This window comes from Eschscholzia californica, unplaced genomic scaffold (genome assembly GCF_041429995.1).
Source record: "Eschscholzia californica isolate CP2 unplaced genomic scaffold, dmEscCali1.0.p SCAF_1, whole genome shotgun sequence".
Classification (NCBI taxonomy): Eukaryota; Viridiplantae; Streptophyta; class Magnoliopsida; order Ranunculales; family Papaveraceae; genus Eschscholzia; species Eschscholzia californica.
In genome coordinates, this window is record NW_028238198.1 from 81,317,943 (window position 1) to 81,336,059 (window position 18,117).

At 34.6% G+C, this 18,117-nt stretch overlaps 3 protein-coding genes and 1 non-coding gene across 4 annotated transcripts; 2 read left to right on the forward strand and 2 right to left on the reverse strand.

Moving 5' to 3' along the window:
- Positions 1-542: 542 nt before the first annotated feature.
- LOC147569837 (uncharacterized) lies at positions 543-1,396 on the reverse strand. The gene is made up of 2 exons (XM_086656355.1): positions 1,127-1,396; positions 543-1,024 (listed from the first exon to the last, which is right to left on the reverse strand). Exons 1-2 carry the CDS (start codon positions 1,320-1,322, stop codon positions 687-689), a joined length of 534 nt encoding a protein of 177 aa, XP_086512481.1. The 5' UTR covers positions 1,323-1,396; the 3' UTR covers positions 543-686.
- Positions 1,397-4,797: 3,401 nt separating this feature from the next.
- Positions 4,798-6,851, forward strand: LOC147569838 (UPF0481 protein At3g47200-like). Its single transcript, XM_086672381.1, has 2 exons — positions 4,798-5,436; positions 5,939-6,851. Exons 1-2 carry the CDS (start codon positions 4,855-4,857, stop codon positions 6,665-6,667), a joined length of 1,311 nt encoding a protein of 436 aa, XP_086528507.1. The 5' UTR covers positions 4,798-4,854; the 3' UTR covers positions 6,668-6,851.
- A 566-nt stretch (positions 6,852-7,417) lies between these two features.
- On the reverse strand, positions 7,418-7,490 carry TRNAR-UCU (transfer RNA arginine (anticodon UCU)). Its single transcript has one exon. It is a non-coding gene; the product is annotated as a tRNA-Arg (tRNA).
- A 7,430-nt stretch (positions 7,491-14,920) lies between these two features.
- LOC147569840 (protein RGF1 INDUCIBLE TRANSCRIPTION FACTOR 1-like) lies at positions 14,921-16,706 on the forward strand. The gene is made up of 4 exons (XM_086656352.1): positions 14,921-15,245; positions 15,335-15,538; positions 15,757-15,972; positions 16,113-16,706. Exons 1-4 carry the CDS (start codon positions 15,183-15,185, stop codon positions 16,353-16,355), a joined length of 726 nt encoding a protein of 241 aa, XP_086512478.1. The 5' UTR covers positions 14,921-15,182; the 3' UTR covers positions 16,356-16,706.
- The last annotated feature ends 1,411 nt before the right edge of the window (positions 16,707-18,117 follow it).

Genomic DNA, 18,117 nt, shown 5'->3' on the forward strand with positions numbered 1-18,117 from the left:
ATAATCTCTAAGATTAGATCTTGGTATTAGGATAGAGTGGCTTAATTATTATAGTTATAACGATAGCATTTTTTTTGTTGAACCATAACAATAGCATTTAGAACGAAAAACAATGAACGGCCTTGTCAAATAATGATTTTAACTGAGATGAAATTACTCGATTTTTAGAGGAGGTGACTAAAATCACCATCAAGGAATCACATTTCCCATCTGAAATAGTTATTGTTTTTCATGAGCCAGATTATGAAATTCGTGAAGTTAAGAAATCTGGCTTGAGGTCGACATGTTTGAATGTGGCTGACTAGGGTACATTTTTTAAGGTGTAAATAATGTAGTTGGGCTTTAGGCCATTGTCTTGTTGGGCTATAGGCCCGTTCTCGTTTCAGTTTGAGTCGGTCGTTATTGAGCGTATCACATCTTTGATGTATCAATGCCAAATATAACGACATCGTAGTAGACTTCAAAAAAAAAAACACCACAAATTTTTTGTTTATGTTTTTTAACTACAATACTTGTCATTAAAAATCATATAAACCTAGTACTATTAAATTTAAACTTAATTTGCTAGGTAAATAAGACTTAAATTTCATAATCTCAAAATCCAAACTTTAATAGAAACGTTACAATTTATATGCAAAAGTTAAGCTGACAAAAAAAAGGTTCTTTTTGAGATTTCATTTCTTGAATCAGCCTTTGCATAACGGCGATCGTTCTTGAACAATTTTGTTGGATTTGGGTTGCCGGAAAACATTCATCCGGCTAGGAAAATACCAATTTTTCCCCTTCAACTTGAAATCATTCACCGGAATTTGATTGTGATCTGAGTTATAAGAAATTCCAACTGATTTAGATTTCATCATCGTAATCTTTTTTTTCATCATTGTTTCTTCTTCATCTTCTTCATCTTCTTGGTAAGATTTCTTTGATTTATTATTCATCTTGAAAACAGACCAAAATGATGATGATAAACTCTGTTTTCCTTTCGAAGAAGTTCCGATTCCTCTTTCTTCTTTGACAAATTTATCTGAAATTGATACTATTGGATTTACATTCTGAATTAATGCAGTAGAATTTGATCTTTGAAAAGCTGGTTCATTTTGGATGAGATTTAAGATTCGATCAGTACCTCTGAACTCAATACTGCTTCCAGATCGATGAAAATCTGAAGAAGAAGATGGAGATGAACCACAAGAACAAGGACGGATTTGAGCACAATTAGGGCACAGAGTGATTAAACGATTTCTTAAACAAGTTGGACAAATTCCAGTACTTCTTTTCTTTGATGGATGTTTTTTGCATTTCCATAGCTCTTCTTCTTCCATTACAAAAACCCTAGTTTTGTTTCTCTCTCTCCCTCTCTCTCTAGTCTGTCTCTTAAAACTCTCTCCCCCTCTTAATTAGTACATTTGATTAACGGATTCAGGTTAATATACTGTGGGGATTTGGTTGGCAATGGAGTTAACTAGGGTTAAGTAAAACGGTTGGTTAACTGTGATTAAGGAGCGTTGGTAATCGGAACGGCGCGTTTTCTGGTTTTAAGCTTTTCGGACAGTAATGTCCTGGGGATTTTTGAAAATTTACGTGACTGACACTGATTAGTTTTAGGGTTAATTTTGTTGGGACCCCAAATAAACCGCGATAGTGTTTTTGCACCCTATTTTGTCTAATTTTAGTAGTCTTTTTGGCCCCTTTAGTAGAGCATCGAGTTAGCAAAGGACTCCCAAGTTTTTTTTTGGCCTTTTTTTTTTGGAAATTGACTACGATCAATGATAGACATTACATTTGGCATTGATATATCAAAGATGTGATAAACTCGATAATCGCCACTCAAACTCTTACAAGACCAGGCCTATAGCCCAACTAAACTCTGGCCTAAAAGGCTTTATGGAATTTATGTCAACACCTTGGAACTACTTGGGCTACGAAAAGGTGACAAAGGACTCCAAGTTTAAAATCAGAAATAGAAGCACACATGCTTCTACGGTTCTATCTCAGTTGGTTATGCATCCTTCTAAAGGACCAGTATTAGTTACTCGCAAGGCAGAACTATTAATAAATCAACTCAAGTCTCACCGCGTGGAAATTTGAATTGCCCTTCAGTCCGTAGGCAAGCACTAATTTGCAATTCATTGGTTCATCGTTAAGCTTGCACCTAAGGGGCCGGAGCTCTCCGGGCATCTATTTTTCTTTTTCAACTAAATCACAGTGTACACACATAGTCTAGCTTTTAGAACATGATTGTCTTTCATACTTTAAAAGAAACAGCAAAATAGATATTAGCTCTTCGACTAACCCATTGATGATACATTATTTTGCTATAATTTATTCCTTCATTTTGTAAAATTTCACACATAGTTTTTTTTTTTATTCTTATGTGAAATAATCGCCGTGTATAACATTCTTCCCTTTATTTTAAATTCATTCATTTATAACATTATTGTTAGGAAATAAAGATATTTGAGATGCATGATTTAATAGGGGTTGTATATCAGGCAATTTTTTAGTGTTGTTTTTTTTAGAATCGATTACATTGTCGAATTTTTTAGTGTTGTTATACAACCTTCAAAAAATCAGAAGTAGACAATCTTTTTGGATGGATGAAACTAGCCTCAAGTATGTGCACACGGCCCATGGCCCATGGGGTTGGAATGGTAGTGCCTACAAAAGTGGGTTGGGCCTTAAGTGAGAAATTGGGCATCTGTAGAGCTCCATTGAAAGAGTAATGTTCGGAGGAAACTTCTAGTGGCACATCGTGTGGCTAGTAGTCAGGAGTCGTGGGCTGAAGTCAATGCTGTCGGATTCCAGTGTCTTAAGTAACCCTTTGACTGTTTCTTCCAACGATAGAATGACATGACAAGTTTTACAAACGCCTTCTATATGTGTTAAAGACGCCTCCTTCCTGCAGAAACTCCCTCCCGAAATTGCTTTGAGAGAGGCGCCTCTAACACTAAGAGGACGCCGCCTTTAAAACTGCCTGAGAGACAATCTAACTTAAAATTTAATTAGGTCTAAAATTGGGTGAGATTGTGTGGTGGAGATGTTCAGAAAGAGGAGAGGATATAGATAAGAAGTGTTGGCGTTAGTCTCACACTGTTTGTGGGAAGGGGTAGTGATCATTTTATTTGAACTGTTTGTGGAAAGGGGTAGTGATCATTTCATAAATTCCTTAATTTTTTTCGTTTAATCTTCGGTCCGTCTGATCTTTCTCCCTTTTATATCTCATCCATCTATTATTTGAACTGTCTATCTTCTTCTTTGTTTGTTTTTCTTCTTTTAGTGCTCTTAGTCTTCATTGTATTTCACTACTGTTTAGTTGTTGTTGTTGAAAGGGGTGGATAAGGATGGAGAATAAAAAGCTCCCTCAATTGTAGTGCCTATAGACAAAATGATCATTCGAGAGAGTGCTAATAGAGAGGGAGCGCCTAAAGGGCCCATTGATAAGTCTAAAACTCTTTTTGAGTTAAAGCCATACGTGATACGCCCATACATAACCAAGAAAATAAAAGTTTGGCTTTGAATAAAGTAGACATGGAATAGGTAAGTGTGGGTTATCTTTCTATAAAGTTAAAAACAATATGTTCCAACAACAAAAAAAAAAAGGTTAAAAACAATATATTATTGGCTTAGCTACAAAGCAAAGGACCTTGTCTTTGAAGAGAGTCTTTATTCCTTTGTGGAACTCATGGTATCTATTTTCCAGTTATCTAAACTTTTGTTGTCATGCATTTGGCCACCATAATAATTTAAAGGGTGGTTTCAAATAAAAAAAATATTACTTTCAACAAAAAAATATTAGATGGTCGCACATGTTCTATATTATTCATAAAATTTAATTGTTATTAAAATTAGGCCCTCACAAGACATGACAAACAACTCTACTCGTGTCAGGTCACTCAGAATAATGAGTAAGGTGCACACTTGTGATTGCGAGAATGCCATATATGAAAAATAAGTGAAAATAGTTACAAAAACTAAAATAGGTCTCATATGTAACCATTTTGTGTGTATATGCATGATCTAAGGTTTATCTACATCAATTAGTTTTGGTTTGGAAATGTTCATTAAGTTATTGTTCTTTTATTTAAAATCAATTGGCGACCATAGAAGATTTGTTGGTAATTATATTTTTAGTCATGAGAATAGTTTATTCTCATATGCAGAAATTTTCATTTTACTACCTGTCTCTTTTGTTGGATAATGCAGAGCACGCGTCACCATTGGATCTATCACATGTGGATTTTAAGTTTGTTCAAATTTAACTCAAATCATCGGATATATATATATACATATCATTATTCTTAGTAATAAAAGTATAATTTACCTACCCCATTTCCACATCAACTCCTTATCTTTGTTTTTTTTTTTTTTGTTGCAAGAACTCCTTGTCTTTGTAGAATTACAATAAAGATTTCATATTATAAAACATATGCACCCATTTAATTTCTAGCTTCAACAAGTTATGAAGTGTTGTTCCTTAATGCATGTAAATGGAGCAAGTGAGCAACCAACATTGTCACATATGTCCTTCCCAAAATATAGGGCATGCAAATGAATACTCATTTCTTTATCCCCTTCTTTCTTGTTTTACCATTCTTAAATTGAAATGTTACTTTTGATATATTTAAATTATTTTTACCTTAAAAAAAAAATTCCACCTCAAAAAAACTAGTAGTATATAGCTCCAAACGTATAGTTCAAAATTGATTGAAGTATTAGTTCTTTATCTTCTCCCTTTTGCATACACACCAATCACGAGGGAGTCCACTTATATATAACTATATATATAGGCAATTACTTGTCCTGCTGGTGTGGATGTAGAGGAGAGAATTAGAGTGTGAGGGTAGAGAGAGAGAGATGGCAAGAAAGTCATTAGCATCATCATCATCACAAATACTCAAAATAGAGAACATTGAAGCATTTGACCCTTCAAAGGAGGAGTCAAAGAATAAGTTTGCAACAACAATATTGAAGTTGCCAAGTTACTTCAAAGAGGAAAATGAAAAATCATATGAGCCTAAAGTGGTGTCAATTGGTCCTTACCATTATGATAAACAACACTTGATACCCATGGACTTATACAAGCAAAGAGCTGTTTCATTTCTCATTTATAGATCAATGGAACCCAATAATATTGATTCAGTCAAGTCAAAATTGATGAAAAATGTCAAGGAATTTAAGGATTTTTATGAACAACTAGATGAAGAATGGAGAGAAGATGATGATAGATTCATTGATCTCATGATCCTTGATGGTTACTTCCTTCTTGCTTTCTTGATTGAGCAAAGAACACATCATGACAAATCTTTTTTTAATTTTACGGGCAAATTAGTTCAATCTCAAGTTTTGATTGAAGATTTATTGATGGTGGAGAATCAAATGCCTTATGACGTAATATTATTGTTATACTCAAATTTGAAGCCTGGGTATACACGCCAGGTGAGAATTACTAAATTGTTGTACCAATAGTGATAGAGCAAGAGAAACCCTAGGTAGTTTCGGGAGAGAATTCCAAATCAACAGCAGGAACTTCCTCTTGATTTAGGACACATATCCAAAGGAAGTTGACAAATGATCAACTGTTAATTTGAAATTCTCTCTCAAATCTGGTCCAGATTTCACTTGCTAGATCATTTTCCGTCTATTATCTTTTTCAATTGTCTTTTTTTTTTATTGTGTGTCTTCTTTAATATAGGTAATGTGTTACTATTTTTGGTCTGAAATGAGGCCTACAACGTGTTGAAAACTAATGCGGCCGACACACATTGAGTAAAGCATTTGCCTTCCCCAATGGGTACCGACCACATTATCCTTTGGCCAATGATCGTCCCTATTTTCATGGGAAATTAACATTTTTCATGAGGGAGTAGACCAACTCTATATATAATTCTAATAACTTTTGAGAGATATTACTAACAAGCATGTGTTTTTATATATGTAGGAGGCACATGCACGTATATCATTTTTATTTAGTGAGCCAGATTGCAGTCCTTATAATGGTCCTATACCTCCTCACCTTCTTGAACTAGCTTCAAATAGTATACAAGTAGGAAGATCAACAAGTCCATTGGACTTACATTTACAATACACAGTTTCACAACTTTACTGGGAATTCGGTATCGTATTCGTAGAAGCTCATTCTTCACCCGGCAAATATAATGCTATCAAGTTCAATGAAAAAAATGCAGTCCTCACTCTTCCTTGTATAAAAATCAGCACTTATAGTAGAACCCCATTTCTTAATACACTGGCTTATAAATTATGGGTTATTAGGGATTTCGAACTTTACGGTTATCTTTGTCTAATGAAATCTCTTGTTAAATCAACAAAGGATATTGAAATCCTTAGGTCAAGAGGTATTATAAAAACTGATCATCCGGACAGTGATGAAGTTGTTCTTGAGAAAGTTAGAATGCTTACAGAGTCTGTAAGAACATTAGAGTATGCAATTCCTACTTCTTATAGCGAAGTGGTGAATCAAATGAATAAGTATTTCAAGCTAGACGAGATCGAATCCTATAGGCTAATGAGGGCTTGGTACATATATTGTTATGAGAAGTGCTTAAGTAGTCCATGGGTTCTTACTACGGTCTTGGTAGGTATTTTTATTTCGTCACTTACTCTCATTCAAACAATCTACACCGTTCTATCTTATGTACGTCCCAAATGAACTATCCAACAAGAACAAGGCGCATAATTTGTTATTATTATTATTATTATTATTTATTATGATATTATCGGTTGCAAAATAATGGCAATGTTTTGATTTACTTATGTTTGTGTGTGTACGAATTTGTGTAGCTTAAAATTGAGTGGGTTTATTAAAATTAATAAAATAAAGGTTATGTGTGTCAGATTTTCCTTCTTTTCTATTTCTCTTATTCGACTATCTACTATTATTACGCGATTGATACAATTACTCACAATGTTCTTACTTTTTTTCATTGTTAGTTTTGGCTTTTGGGTCTCTCTATGTTTCCTTTAAGTATTGAAGTCCTATATAGACACCGAAGAAGCAAATAAGTGAAGCACAAAACATACATAATCAGTCATAGATACATGAGTATATACGAAAAATTTATAGGAATTAAAGTGGCAAGTATTATAAACATGAGAGTTGACTCTCATATGATCAAATCTTGTTTGCCTTGATATTTTGGTTATTGTTATAACATATATGCCATGGCTTCAAGCATTCTTATCATCATATGCAACATTTGATATTAGAAAACCTGGATTTCGTACACGACGAACAAAGTTTTTTTTTTAACTCCTGTCATTCTAATCAGATTGAATCAAGTGAGAACGTATCTACTAATTGAAATAGATTATCTATTTCTAATATAAAATAATATACTAGATTTAAAGAGCAATTAGATCATGAAGGATGAAAATAAAGTTTGGATCTAAAAAACAAAGTCACACCCGGTGGGACTCGAACCCACAATCGCCTGATTAGAAGTCAGACGCCTTATCCATTAGGCCACGGGTGCTTCTCGGTCAAATCTATTAAATAGTCGAATATTATAGACAGACCACACCTTCTCAAACCATTGTCTTGATATAAGATGGTCATGACTCATGATAGATGGTGAAAACTCATTATTTAAGTCGGCACATAAAATGTAACATATGATCAAAAAGAAAATCTTATAATAAAAAAAATAAAATAAAAAGACTCTGGCACACCCCTAATAAGATTACGAAGAGGGAGGGCATGTAGGCGTACTAAATTTTTTCCATAGGGGGTGGCAATCGGTCCGGACGGGCGGGAAACGAACACTAACTCAACCGGTCCGGGAAGAACGGACACGAGCCCTAAGTGTCCACTCGGACATCCGGACAAAACGGACGGGCATTTCGGATTTTTCTCCAACAAAGTGCCCGTCCGTGACCGTTTTGAGAGTCGGGCAAACCGGGTATCGGTCGGGCGGACACCGGTCACTAATGAACAAATAAAGAAACTTTTATTCGAAATTTAAAATGTTTAGTCGCTAAATGCAACTTTCTAAAACTCCCACTTTACAATTCTAAAAAGTAAATGAATTCAAAATCGCAAGATAAGCATTGAGATTTCTCATGGATTATGATCGGTTTATATGCTTCTTCTCATGGATTACGACCGGTTTATTGTGGATTCTCGGGTTATTGATGAGATACTGAGATTTTGGAGGAGATAGAGACTAGAGAAGTAGAACGACGAAGACAATATTAAGAAAAGTGATTTCTAGGGTTATTTATTTTTACTCTTGAAATCCAATGGTTGTAGCTAACTCTACAAATCTAAAGGCTTAAAATCAATCATATAGGCGGGCAGGTATAACGGGTAGGATAAACGGACGGGTGTGGACGGGTTCGGTCGGGCGGACGATATAAGCGGGCGAACTCGGTCGGACCACCGGGTAAAGACCTATGCCCGCGTCCGTCCGCTTAAGATCTTTCGGTCGGGCGGGTACGGACCGATTCGGGCATCGGACGGTCACGGACCCTTCGGACTCGGACGGTCGTGGGCGGGTTCCGGGTTTTCGGGCCAAAATCCCACCCCTGGGCCCGCCTATCTCTTAACACTCTCCATGGGCCTCAGATTCCTTGGACTGGACAGTCCAAGGCTAATGGACAAAGCAATCCGAGGGCACTTGAATTTGCCATGGTCCGAGTTCAAACCCAGTTTGGGTTGGGCAGAGTCCAAATGCCCTACTCGAGGGGGGCTAAAAGAAAAGGCAGGCCTAGGAGAATTTCTCGGTGCGCCTGCAAGCACTCCTTAATGAAGAAAGCGATCGTAGTAAGAATTGCATCTGTTCATATCGAAAACATAGTCTTATGTACGTGTTTTACCACTCCACGTGGCTTAGCTATAGTTGCATCGATTCTTTTATGTTTGATATAGTGATTTACCTTTTCCCTGATCTTCGATATTATAAAGATGACATGATCCAACTCTAGATAGTATGCTAAATCTATCAATGTAGGTAACTCAAAGTCTAAATATATCCATTTCTTAACCAATCAAATTTATGTTAAACCTAATCAGCAAAGGAAGTCCTCAGGAATGAAAACCCGTTTTAGCAGGACGCCCATCGAGAATGAATTGAAAGAGCCATCACATCCGGTGGGATCAGGGCCGGTCCTGGCCCAAAGTGAGCAAAGCTTTGTTTTGGGACACCAAATTTGGGGGCCACCCAGCTCATTTATGTTTTAAGCGAATTTTCTGAAAGCACCCAGTGTTGTGACTAAATCTCGTTTTGGGCTGTCCAATTTGGGGCCACTCAACTTGTATGTCGTTTTAAAACGAGTTTTGTAGGCAACCAATGTCTTAAAACCATTTTGGGCACACCGAACCTCATTTACATGGAACCTGTCAACAACTCTCCTCTCGACTTCTTTTAATTAATTAAACCCTCTTTGTTTATTCTTCCCCACCCCAATTTCTCATTTTTAACCTAAACTCATATCATTAGTCATTCAATGTCTAAATATTGAAATAAACCATGAAGAATATTTCGGGTTCTTAAAGGTGGAATGCACATCAGAGTATGGTATTTTGGAATTGAAGCCTTATGCCAAAGGAAATTAGAAAATCAATTGAAGTGTTAAATTATTTGAAAGATATTTGGTCCATCATGTACAAGAAAATTTTAATGGGTTGCCTATTTTATCTATTGAAAAAAATGTAGCTGATATTCTTGATTGTTCAACAATTTTGCATCTAAAAATGTAAGAAGAACAATATTTAAGTGACTATAATTGCCACCATTTTTCTGTTATATAAATTTAATGAAAATAGTTACGCTACTAATAATTTCTTGCAATATAGTATTACGATTTGCTATATTCGAAGGAGCCACACTTTTGATCCTCGCTTCGGACCACCAAAAACTCAGGGCCGGCCCTGGGTGGGACTCGAACTCACAGCTGCCTGATTTGAAGTCAAACACGTTATCTGTTAGGGCATGGATGCTCATTATTTTTATTTTAACTTTCGCACGTAAAAGAAAGTGAAGAAAAACTATCCATGAGCATTTACAAGCGTGCAGTCCAGGTTGTTAACAAGGCAGATCAATTATCCCGGACAGAAGCACCACGAGTTATGACTAAATAAGTACAAAAAAATTGAATAGGAAGATTTGAACAAGAAGAGAGAAATATTGATTAAGCTAACCTCCCTATGAAAACTTGGCCCCCATAAACTTATAGTTAGTTGGAATGAAAGATTAGAAGTATTGAATTACAACAAACTTTTTTTTTTTTTTGTTTTTTTTTTTTTGTTGAAACTTTTTTTTTTTTTTTTTTTTTTTTTTTTTTTTGTTGACAAAACAACAAACTTACTTAAGCGATAAAAAATGGTTCGAAATCTCTGAGAAGACAAAATTTTCACATGACACCCATAATTTTGTTTTCTCAAGTTATTACTATCGGGCCAAATAGCATCCTTTGAGTTATATTTAGATAATTCAGTAAATCTTACTTCATAGCTACTCGGACTCGACCTATAATAATTGTTGTGAAATTCATTAAATTTAATGAGTAATGTATTATATTATATATAGCCTATAGGTAATAGAAGAAGATTGTGAAGAAAGAGTATCTTTGAGATTATATGAACATAAAATAGTGGGCTAAAAAAAAATGAATAAATTCGATAGTGCCACAAAAAGGATCTACGAAGCAAAATTAATGGGACTCCTAATTTTACAGGTCAGACATTCTTTGGCTTTAAACAGTTGTACTTCTTTACAAACTTTCATATAATTATGAAATCGTATATGATTAAAAGCATAGAACTTATTTAATGCTTTTCTTTCCTTTTGGGAAAAGAGGATATTTATGATTAAGGAGTTAAGGGTTTGGGGTTGGTTGAGTTGTGAAATTATTTAAATTAAAATTTTAATAATAATTTACTTTTGTGATTTTTAAAAATAATTCTTACGTTTTTTGTTGACTATTAAATTTTGAACTCGTAACTGGTCTAATTTCTTCTCGGGGGTTCGTGTTGAAAGAGATGCATGCCGTAGAGAAAGAATAAAGTTTCAGAATGAGAAAAGACCATTAGAAATGAAAAAGAAAAATGATTAAAAACTAAAAATATTAAAGTAAATGAGGCTAGATTTGAGTTTAGGTAGAATAAGAAAGCAAAAAAAGAAGTTCAAAGTGGAAAGTTAGAGGGCGAAGGAAATTGCTACCATATTTTCTTGCTGCCCAAGTTGCAAATGCAATTTAGATTGTAATTTATAATGTGCAAACTCATTGGTTGATAGATGCTTCCCATAAATTTGCTATCCTTTTGTGGGTGCCACTTTTAAATTTGATGTCAAACTTTTTTTTTTTCAGGAAACTTCCTCTTTCATACCTTACCTGAAGTCTGAAGATGTCTTTCTTTTCCTTTATTTTTTTTCTCATCTATTGCTTAAATGGATAATTTGTTTCTAACTTTTTATTTGGTGTTACATATCCAATAAAGGAGAATAAAAGAAGGAAAAACGAAAAAGAAAACTATTAAGTTGCGAAAAGGAGAAGTTTATTGAAAACAAAAAATGTGATATAGATAAAAAAAGTTAAGTAGATTGGTTGTTTATTAAAACTGAAAATTACTTCACACCTCAAAGAACAAAATACGTATCCGACACAAAAGACTTGTGGGGGCACATAATGCAGAGTTTTAAAATGAGATTATTACAAATAACGAAAACACACAAAGATAAACATTCAAATTAGAAATATTCAAAATACACCTTCATGTACATTCTTTTTTTTTTTTTTTTGAAGCCAAGGGAAACATTTCCATTCATAAGTGATAAAATCACGATTTTATATGGACGATAATTTTTATTTCTCTCATCTGAAAACTTCATAAAGTTACATACCTTTAAATGCAAAGTGCCTCATGAAGAGAAAAAAAATTGGACTAGACACAGACACATTGATCCTAAAGATCGAGAAAAAATACCCTAAAGGTTGACAAAAAGATCCTAAAGATCGTGAAAAGAGACCCTAAAGGTCTGACAAATACTATCTATTAAAACAGCTTAGTCGGTTATCCGGGGGATAAGTCTGACCGTCCATTTTTATTGTGATTTTCATAAAGATCACATCTGACGGTTGTTATAAAATCTCTTTCGTGTAAATCCAGTCAAATTAAATAGATGGGTAGTGTAAAACGACCAAAATTGGTTAGGATATCCCTACATAACTACCCACGTATTTTTCTCCCTCACGATTTTCAGTCATCGATTTACTGGTTAATATCTCTTCCTTATTTATTCTCCTCTTTCCAAGAAATTTAAATTTATTTTTTTCTTAGGCAAGAGGGATCTTCCCCGTCCGTAGGACGGGGAGGAAACCTAGTAATAATAATAAAAGAACCACCGCCGCTATCACCGGAAAATCGTCGTCGTCGCCGGAAAACAGCCTCCGTCACCGGAGAACTGCCGCCATCACCGGAAAAACCGTCGTCGTCCAATTGACATTCCTCTCGACTGCCATTGTTGTAGTAGATTGATCATCCTTGGTAAAACCGCATATCATAATATTGTTCATGTACGAATCAGAGCCAAATTCCATCTTCTCTCCACGGATCACAACAGTGAATAATTCGACTATGAACAACTAATCCATACCCATCCATTGTAGATTGTTTCTTATAATTCTTCAGATCTTCCGATGAAGAGATTATTTAGTCGATACCTTTTGAAGACCATCTTTTCTCTGCGATTCACAACGGTGAAAAGGCGACTTTGTATAACCAATTCATACCCCTCCATTCTAGGTAGTTTCTTATAAGTTTTCAAGATCTCAATGTTGCAATCAATGGGAGAACAGTTATCAAAACTCCAGCCCGATACGGGATTCAAACCTACTAATAACCAAACCCTCATCCGATCGTCTCGCTGGCTTCGAACCCTCTCTAGATAACATGTACAAACCCTAATTGAGTTCAAAACCTTGAAGAATCTATAGACCCTAGACAGAATCAAACATTCGTCCAAATCCTCACCATATCTAAAAATTTTATGGCAAAAGTTATTCAAAATCCAAGAAAAAGAAGAAATCTAAAGATTCTTGAGAGTCTAAAGAGGAAAAGAATGAGAAGAAGGGTGATAATGATGGAGAAGAAGAATCAGATGAGGACGAAGAATCCTAAACGGAAAGAACTGTTGGAAAGCGTCAAGAACTGCCAATTTCTTCGACGGTAACCGCCACCCGGAGGCGGTGCCACCAGGGAAGGAAACCGCTCCGCCCAGCTAATTGGACAAAGAACAATTTTAACTTTCCACACGCTTTAAAGAGATATGGAAAGACAAAATTGTCTCCTATATCATTCGGAACCGTGCACAAAAGTGTACCTGTAGTTGTACTTGTAGCATTGTTGTATGAGAAGTTATAAAGGTGCCTCCTGAAGCAGGGGCGAGCCCACATAGGGGCCCGTGGGGGCGCAGGCCCCCACGACCCTAACGTGGCTCGTTAGTGTAATGCGACATTTTCCCCTCTATTAGATACATATATCTATATATATATGTATACATATATATATATATATATATATATATATATATATATATATATATATATATATATATATATATATATATATATATATATATATATTTCCGTTTTTTAAACACAATTCTTCCTCAACTCAGTTGGTGAAGAGATTATGTTATAATATTGAGGTCAAGAGATCGAGTCCCACACACACCATTCTTTTTTTCTAGAAAATTTCTACTACTTACACTTTTTTTCTAAAATATCTACTACGTAAGTTAGTTGAAATTATTATTTGGTTTAAGATGACTACTTATTAAAAATACATTATAAAGGACATGTTTGGCTTAAAATTTGTTTTTATTAATTGAGATAACTCAATTTTGACTCCTCAAAGTGACCAACTAAATAAAATGGCCTCCCAGAGATGATGAGTTTTCTAAACGTCCCCCTTAATTTTGATTTTGATGATTTTTCGGTGACTTGTATTTTGAATTTCAATATTATCTTTTTTAGACTTTTGTTCTGGTAAACTTGTTATTAGAAAGAAAACTTAATCTTCATCTTTTCTTCCATTACGATCACTTCCTCTTCATCATCTAGCATCGTTCTTCTTAATCTTCACCATTATCTATTCATCCCCTCTTTTGTTTTTTATTTCAATATATTTTGGGGATCCAGTCGGAGGAAAGATCCTTGATCCATATTGAGAAAAATTAGAGATTGATTGCTATACATCAAAAATACCACGGAATGTCTAAACTATAAATAAAATTTTGTTAAGAATTTGCTTTTCGATTTCTAGCTTGATCGTATACTGTGGAATTCTTTCATTAACTATAACAAAGAGGTGCCCCCACTCATAAAATTTTCTAGCTTCGCCACTGTCCTGAAGAACCAAAGTTAGACAACTTCATCTTTTTTTTGGGAGATTTTATAGGGTCCCCTCATTTTTGTTAAAAGGCCTCCCTCAGTGATAATTTTGAAGTAAAATGGTTCATGAGGAGACCTTTTAACAAAATTAGAGAGGCCTTATAAAACTTTTTTTTTTTTTTTTTTTTTTTGTGGAACTTAGACAACTCCATCTGATAATACATTGGTTTTTGGAAAACCTAAGAACCTTTGACATAGGAATCTTTTACACCACATTTCATTGTTGTTCACAAGATGTTAACTTATGTTGTTATTCCACCTGTTAAGTTGATTTGTATTCTTTAAGTGATAAATGACAACAATCTTAAAATGAAATCCACATGATTTTTTCATAAACACAAACCTTATAAACTTGCCTGAAAGATTGCCAATTTCGATTTGCACGAGATAAAATAAGATATGAGAATATTCAATATAAAAATATCTAATGGATTAGGTTGGATTAAAGTATAATAATTGACCTACTTAATTCAGGATATTTAACTCTATATAAACATTAATATTAGTATTTGGAAAATAAAAATGAACGAATTAGGTCGGTTCCTTGCAAGCAACGTCTCTGTGGTTCGAGGGTCGGAGTTAGGTTTGGAGTTAGGTTTGGGTTATAAGACTTTGTGCGGATAAGAACAAACCGAACCATCCTGACGCCATCTACCACCACCACCACTACAAGAACTCATAGTCACCACTCCCTCCAACCCCATTCATCACTTTCTCTCTCTCTCCAAAATATTCTCTCTCTCTCTCTCTAAAAGTCTCTGCAACTCCTCAAAATGGCAATTGATAATCAGAAAACCAACGTCAAAGAAATCAAACCCAAGAACAGAAGAATCATGGTAAGCAAAACCCCTCAAAACCCCCAATCTCTATCTCTCTCTATAACTTAATTTCTCTCTCTAACTTTGCTCTGTTTTTGCTTAAACAGGGAGCTGGAGGTCCAGAAGAAGAAGATGATGATAATAGATGGCCGCCATGGTTACGCCCTCTTCTACAAACTAGATACTTTACTCAATGCAAGTCTCATGCCGATTCTCACAAAAGTGAATGCAATATGTACTGTTTGGATTGTATGAATGGAGCTCTCTGTTCTCTCTGTCTATCTCACCACAAGAATCACTCTGTTATTCAGGTAAATAACTGTTCTTCATCAATCAATCAATCAATCCCATTTCTTAGTATCTGATTCTATTTTTCATTTGATTTTTCCCTTTTTTGATGATTCTATAATTTAATCCCATGGGTTTGGTTTATATCAATGAACTATAGCTTTATTTCATTTTTTTTATCTGGGTTTTCATTTATTCCATGAAAAAGCTTCAATTTTTTTTACTGATTTTTCTTGTACAGATAAGGAGATCATCATACCATGATGTGATTAGGGTTTCTGAAATTCAAAAGGTATTAGACATAACTGGAGTTCAAACCTACATAATCAACAGTGCCAGGATTGTATTCTTGAATGAACGACCTCAACCTAGACCTGGTAAAGGAGTTACAAATACTTGTGAAGTCTGTGAACGAAGTCTCCTTGATTCGTTCAGATTCTGCTCTCTTGGTTGCAAGGTAAATCCTCAAATCCCTAAAATTTGATCACTTTTAGTTGATTTCACTTTGATTTTCTTTAGGGGTTTTGCTTAAATCTTGATCAATTTCAATGGGTATTGGTTATAATATTGATTGAATTGTTTGTTTTTGAAATTCAGATTGTTGGAACATCAAAGAACCACAAGAAGAAGAATAAAAGGTCAATGGAGTCTGACTCAGAAGAATCTTATAGTAGTACCACCACCACCAATACCACTACTCATCATAGTCATGAGAAGAATAAATTTCAGAGCTTTACTCCATCAACACCACCACCAACTGTTGTTAATTACAGAACTGCCAAAAGAAGAAAGGGTATTCCTCATCGAGCTCCAATGGGAGGACTTCTGATAGAGTACTAGAAATACCAAGGACTAATTACTCATTTACTATTACCCCCTCTTTTACTATATTTTTCATGTTTTACCACCTTTGTAAAATGACATTCGAGCTTTTAACTCCAAAAGCCGGTGTTGGGTAACTCAGATAGGTCTATCTGAACTCTGTGAAATAGAGTAGGCGAGATTAAAAAGTAATGAAGAAGGATAGAAAGTTAAGTTAGTTTGAATGGAGGTACTTGAAAGTAATTACAGATAGTTTGAATGTATATATGTATTTTGGGTAGAGAAAACAATGTTCTCGTATAGTATATATATATATATATATATATATATATATTGTGATGAATAAAATGAAGAATTATGTACAGTAAACACATGACCATTGTTATCTTTGTGGAAGTTTATTATGAAAAATAGTTCGAAATCTGTTTATTAGATATTCAATTTGATATTTAGTTGGGTTGTGCATTTGGATGTTAGACCGGGGCGAACGTTTCAAAAGGTTCAGTCTACCTTTTCTAATAATTCCTACTAGCACAACCTGCTCCAATTTGGCCTCGCATAATGTATCAAAACGGTCTTCCATGGTGTACGGAAAGACAAATTATGGTGAGCAATTTGTTTTATGGTGAACTTTTTTAGGTCTACCATAGAACTTGGACGTACTAGGTAATTTTTTGTTGGTTGTACCATGCACACTTGTTTAATCATAAAACAATAATGAAAATCCGACATTCATTTATCGTACATTTTAACAAAAACGACATCAGTCATTTGTGTGTCGTGTTTGTTCTTCCAAATATGCAATTTGGAAGTACTGGAGTAGAGAGTGTTCTTGAAAGTTAAGTATATGGCTGCACAGTTAAAAAGTACAAGTTTTTTTTTATTAAAATCGAAAATAATATTAGTTAAATTATATAACTTATTATTTTTTTTTTTGTTGAAGAATTATATAACTTATTTGACATATTCCACTGTAAATCTATTAAAACGGCGACATTGTACTTTTTTTACATTTCACCCTTTTATGTTTTCGTACCATTAGAATGGTTAATTTTATTTTTCAAATGGGCTGTAGATTGCATACTAAACCATAACAGCCCTCCAACGTAATCTGTCAATTGGAGGGGTAAGTTTCAAAATATATTAATGATGGATGCATTTTCAATTTCAGATTTTTACGAGGGGGTAACTTAGAAAAATATTTCCTTTTATGGTAAGTTGGGAACTGTAGATATGTCTGTTTGAGTGGTGGGTCCGAGGATGTTACCCCACTTGCAGACCAGGTTAAGTGTGTCGTGATCAAATATGATCCACGCGGCGAGTAATTATTTCCCAAGAAGAAGGTTCTCTGAACTTGACCCACTTGTAGGCAGCCGCCTTTGACCCCGGCACTAAAATGGCGTTCTAATCGTTTTTAGATGGCGGCAAGCTATGTCCTAAAGTAGACTTCCTCTTTCTTTTTCCCACACGTGACTCCGTGAACACGTATCAGCTTTTCTTTTTTTTCTTTTTACCGTGTTTGTTTAGCTACTGACTCTCTTTATCATTTTAACGACCCAAAGAGAAATTCTAAGTGTACAAAGAATTTTTGAAAGATTCTTAACACGATGAGTTACACAGAGAAAGAACGGTTCAGATCAAAATTAAATTTTAAAATTCTTTTGTCTTCTAGTGAAAATGATTCATTATGTCAAGGATCTTGTCAATGACTCTCATTGAGGTTTGGTATTTTTTATATATGAAATTTGAGATGAAATTGACGTTTGTTTTTCTTATTTAG